Source organism: Dipodomys ordii, unplaced genomic scaffold (assembly GCF_000151885.1).
Source record: "Dipodomys ordii isolate 6190 unplaced genomic scaffold, Dord_2.0 Scaffold161, whole genome shotgun sequence".
Classification (NCBI taxonomy): domain Eukaryota; kingdom Metazoa; phylum Chordata; class Mammalia; order Rodentia; family Heteromyidae; genus Dipodomys; species Dipodomys ordii.
This window is the reverse complement of record NW_012267377.1, coordinates 484189-488685: the sequence shown is the minus strand read 5'-3', so window position 1 is coordinate 488685 and position 4497 is coordinate 484189. Positions and strand designations below refer to the sequence as shown.

At 36.8% G+C, this 4497-nt stretch overlaps 1 protein-coding gene across 1 annotated transcript in view; it reads left to right on the top strand.

Moving 5' to 3' along the window:
* Positions 1-4497, top strand: part of Vps41 (vacuolar protein sorting 41 homolog (S. cerevisiae)) — a 126723-nt gene that overhangs the window by 26788 nt on the left and 95438 nt on the right. The window contains exon 4 of the mRNA XM_013033002.1: positions 4000-4077. Coding sequence (XP_012888456.1) covers positions 4000-4077 — 78 coding nt within the window. The remainder of the gene's footprint in view (positions 1-3999; positions 4078-4497) is intronic.

Genomic DNA, 4497 nt, shown 5'->3' with positions numbered 1-4497 from the left:
CCGGCAGCCAAGGTAATGCTTCAGCCATGTTCTTTGGGCAGAGACACGAGCAGATTTCTGGGAAACTTTCTTTCTCCTCCCTCCTCTCCTTCTCCCTTTCCTTTCTTCTCCTTTGCTTCTTCTCCTCCTCCTCCTCCTCTTCTTCTTCTTCCTCCTCCTCCTCCTCCTCCTCCTCCTCCTCCTCCTTTTTTTGTGCTGGTCCTAGGGCTTAAATTCAGGGCCTGGGTGCTGTCCTTGAGTGTTCTTTTTTTTTTTCCCCTCAATGCTAGTGTTCTACCAGCTGAGCAATAGCTTCACTTCTAGCTTTTTTGGTAGTAATTGGAGATAAGAGTCTAATAGACTTTCCTGTCAGGCTAGTTTTGAACAGTCCATAAATCTCACCCTCCTGAATAGTAAGGATTATAGGTATAAGCCACTGGCACCTGATCATTTCTTTTTATTGCTGAATTATTATTCAGAACTCATATGGGCATACCAAATTTTGTCTATCCACTTAGCAGTTATGGATATCACCCCTTTGGAAACTTTATTATCATAACACTATCCATTTTTACTTTCTTGATAATTTCTCATATTTCCTGTTTTTCTTTTTTTTCCTCTTCTCCCTTTTTCTCCTTCCTTCCCTCCCTCTCTCCCTCCCTCACTCCCTTGCTTCCTTCTGGCAATACTGAGTTTGGACTCCATGACTTGCAGGTGTTCTGTCACTTGAACTATACCCAACTATCTTTCATTTCCCTTTACTTCTGCCATTCCCTGGCATGTTATATTTACCAGAATAGGATCCATCATCCCACATTTCTTGTTAATTTGTACTTCTTTCACTTCGTTTTAAGTCTCATGATTTCTGTGACTACCCACATGCGGACCCTCAACAGATACTACACGTATCTATCCTTTTGTTCTCCTCGCCTGAGTCTCTGCATGTCTGTGTTTGTGATGAGCTCATCTTCTTTTCCTCTTCAGCTTACATCTACTGTTTTCTCTGCATTCCATGTGGTAGCATTGCCAATCTCCTTTATCACCTAACCCAAAGCTGACCCCTCCCCTCCCATGCAGTCTCCTTAGTCTCCTGTTTTCTTTCTCCTCTGCTCTGGTGTTGGCCCTCACCTTCTTCTGTGTTTACTTGGTAAACAGGGACATCTCTTGTGCTTCTCATTTTTGCTCTTTAAACCCATCCTACCTCCTGGTTGCCAGGATGATGTGTTGACAATACAGGTTTTAAAACCTGTGTATGATTTTCATCATCTATTAAATGAAGTCTAGCCATAGAGTGAGAGTGGTTGCCCCTTATACACCATACTTAACTTGGCCAGAGAGCCTAATGGTTGGGAAAATCAAGTGTTGGCTTTAGAACATATATTCTTAATTTCTAAGGTTCGTGTTTCTGTTAAGAGGATTCTGATCCCAGTTGTGAGTGTTTTAGTTTTTAATTTTAATTTTATTTTTGCAGTGCTGTGGAGGAACCCAGGGCTTTGTACATGCAAAGCAAGTGTTCTATCATCTATACCTCAAGCCAGTATATCAATTTTTAATTCTGGCCCTACCCTGCTGTTACCAAGATAGTCTCATCAGTTGCCAGAACTTATTTTCTCATGTGTAATGGAAGTCCATCCCCATTCTAATACTTGGACTACTGTCAAACACTTGGAGAATGGGAGATGATGTTATAGGGCTGCTACCTCTTCTGTAGTTTGCCTGCATGCTGTCCAGCCATGCAGAGTGAAAGCATGTTCTTGTAGGCCCAGAGAGTTTATAAAGCAGTCAAGTTTCTGTAATTAAACATGAAAGGAGCCAAGGCAATTGTATTTATTCTTTGCTCATCCTAGACTTTTGAGCATATTCAGGCTCCAGATAGAAACACACAATTCAATAAATACAAGTTAATGGCTAGAACACTAAAATTTGAAGGTTTAAATTTATGTTCTAAAGTAAATTTAAAAATAACCCATGTTCTTTCCAATTTGTGGATAATTTGGCAATTTGTATTTTTTGTCTTGTTTTTAAGGAGTCAGAAGCTTCAGCAAATGAATATATGACTCAACCATAATTTGCTATTAAATACTTCATTCACCTGTTTTTTAATAACACCTAGTTGCTTATTTCTAAAAGAGTAGCAGTAACTAATATTTATGATTAAACACTCTAAATAGAAGATGTCATAAAAATCATAATGAATTTAAAAGATTCTAAAGTAATTGTACCTTTAGTTTACAAGTATGTAATAAAAATTATTTTGTTTTCTATCTTAAATATTAAGTGAATAAAATTAGTAATTTGGAGGAAGTTAAAGAGAAGGAATATGTGAGCACATACTCTGCATAGAATCTTTAAATCTCCTATAAGATGAAATGAGATTAATTCAAAATGGTCTTCACAGTGGTATCCAAGAATGGCACGGTGTTAAAGCATTTTAAGGAACCAAGCTCCCTTAGTTTCCTAACAAAGTAGATACAGTATTTATGAGGAGAATCAATACTGTGAGATACTTAGGGTGCAGTGAGCTTTTTTTTTTTTAACCATTCTTTTTACCACAAAGAGCCACAGAATAGAGTATCATGTATTTTTAGTTAGTATTTTATGTGATGCTTTTCTATTCAAATGAGAGTGTCACTGTAAAGATAAAATTACACCATTTGGGTCCTCTAGGTTGTAATTTTGCTTTGGAGGAGCCAATCCTGTTGGATTTAAATATTCAGACTAATTTCCCCTCAGATTTACCTCTACTCCCTTTCCCTTCCAGGGCCCAAGCATCCTGTTTTGACCAGGCTTGCTGTCTGCCCTGGATGACTAATCGTCATGGCACCTAGTGCATTCAGGCAGGCCTGTGCAGCGGAATCGTCATACCTAGTTATGTCTGCACACCTGATGTTTTATTAACCAGTATTGATTTTCTTACCCGGGGGACTTTTTTCTTCCTCAAAAAAGGCAACCTTGCAGGAGTGAAAGACATTGCAGGGAGGAATTTCTAATGAGCCCCTTCTTTCCCTTTTTGTAGCTACTCTTTAATGTAGCTTCAGATTTTAAGTGCCTGAACTAAAATTTCATTTTAAGCAATTCCATTTTGAGAAGTCCTTTTAAATTTTGACTTTCTGTAAGGATATTATTACTATTTTTTTTAAAGATTGTGCTGCTTGACTGAAATGCTTAGTAGTGCCTGTAAATTCGAGCATTTCATTATAGGTTGCAATGAAGCATGCTCACATGCAATGAAATTCCACGAATTCTGGACTATTTGAGCAATACTTCAAGAAATAAAAAGGAAGAAAAAGCTCATGTCATATTTCAGCTGGTCCTTGAGCTTCTGCTTTAGGATCAACTTGAAGAGTAATGAAATCATGAGAGTTACGAACTAGTGTTATCTCATAAAATGAATATGTAGCTCAATAGTTATTTAGTGACAGAAAAGGAGGTATTTTTTTTGCATCGGAATATAAACATTTATACTGAGTATTATATGATAACTTTTATGGAGATATACTAAAGCTAAATGACAGTACAGGTACATCTGAGGGGTTCATTTTTCAATATGGCAGGGATTATCTATTCAGAAAGTAATACTGTGCTGTTCGTGTTCTGTTTTCTTGTTTTGAACTTAAATGATAGCATAGATTTACACATTTGCCATAAATTAGAGGTAGTTTCTTAATCATTTCCCTCTGACTTTGGTTCAGCTGTAGGTTGGTTTTGCTTTCTGAGCTACATTTTTAATTTACTGCCTCAGCCCATCAAGCATTGTGTATAGACTGCATACACACTATTAGTTGTCAGTAGATGAGGGTCCTCATGAGTCATTCTGACAGCTAGCTTGCACTATCAAAATAAAGTAGGTCCTGGTCTGTCATTTCCCTGAAGCCAGAAACAAGCCTTCTCCAAGGAATGAATATCTCTGAGATACTGCAGATCATTTACGCATTAAGTATTTTTACTTTCAAAATGATTTTATTAGAGATTATGTATTCATAAGTACAGCATTGATTGACCCCTCTGTTCTTTCTACAGTTTTTGGCACTGGGCACACATTATGGCAAGGTTTTTTTACTTGACGTCCAGGGAAATATCACTCAGAAGTTTGATGTGGTAAGTATGTGCTGGAACACAATGGATGTGTTAAACTACATGCTGAAAATTTCCACTATACAATATTAGGTTTAACAGTTTGTTAATATGCTGTCCGTCAAATAAATTAGAGTGCTGAGAGTATAAATCTAAACTTCATAGTATATATGAAAACACTTAAAGGTGGCCTTAAAGAGGCCACACAAAATCTACACATGCACACACACACACATAATCTATGTAACTATATAAATTGATATATAAATAGATTAACCGATACCTTGTGTGTGTGTGTCTTGGGTGGGAGAGGCTGAGTATTTTTCATTTGTAAATCCCATGTAAAATCTATTTGTATAACTGTTTAATTGAAAATCTTTTAATTATAGTCATCCATTGGACTTTAAGTGGCATATTTAGAATATTCTTTTTTTTTTTTTTTTT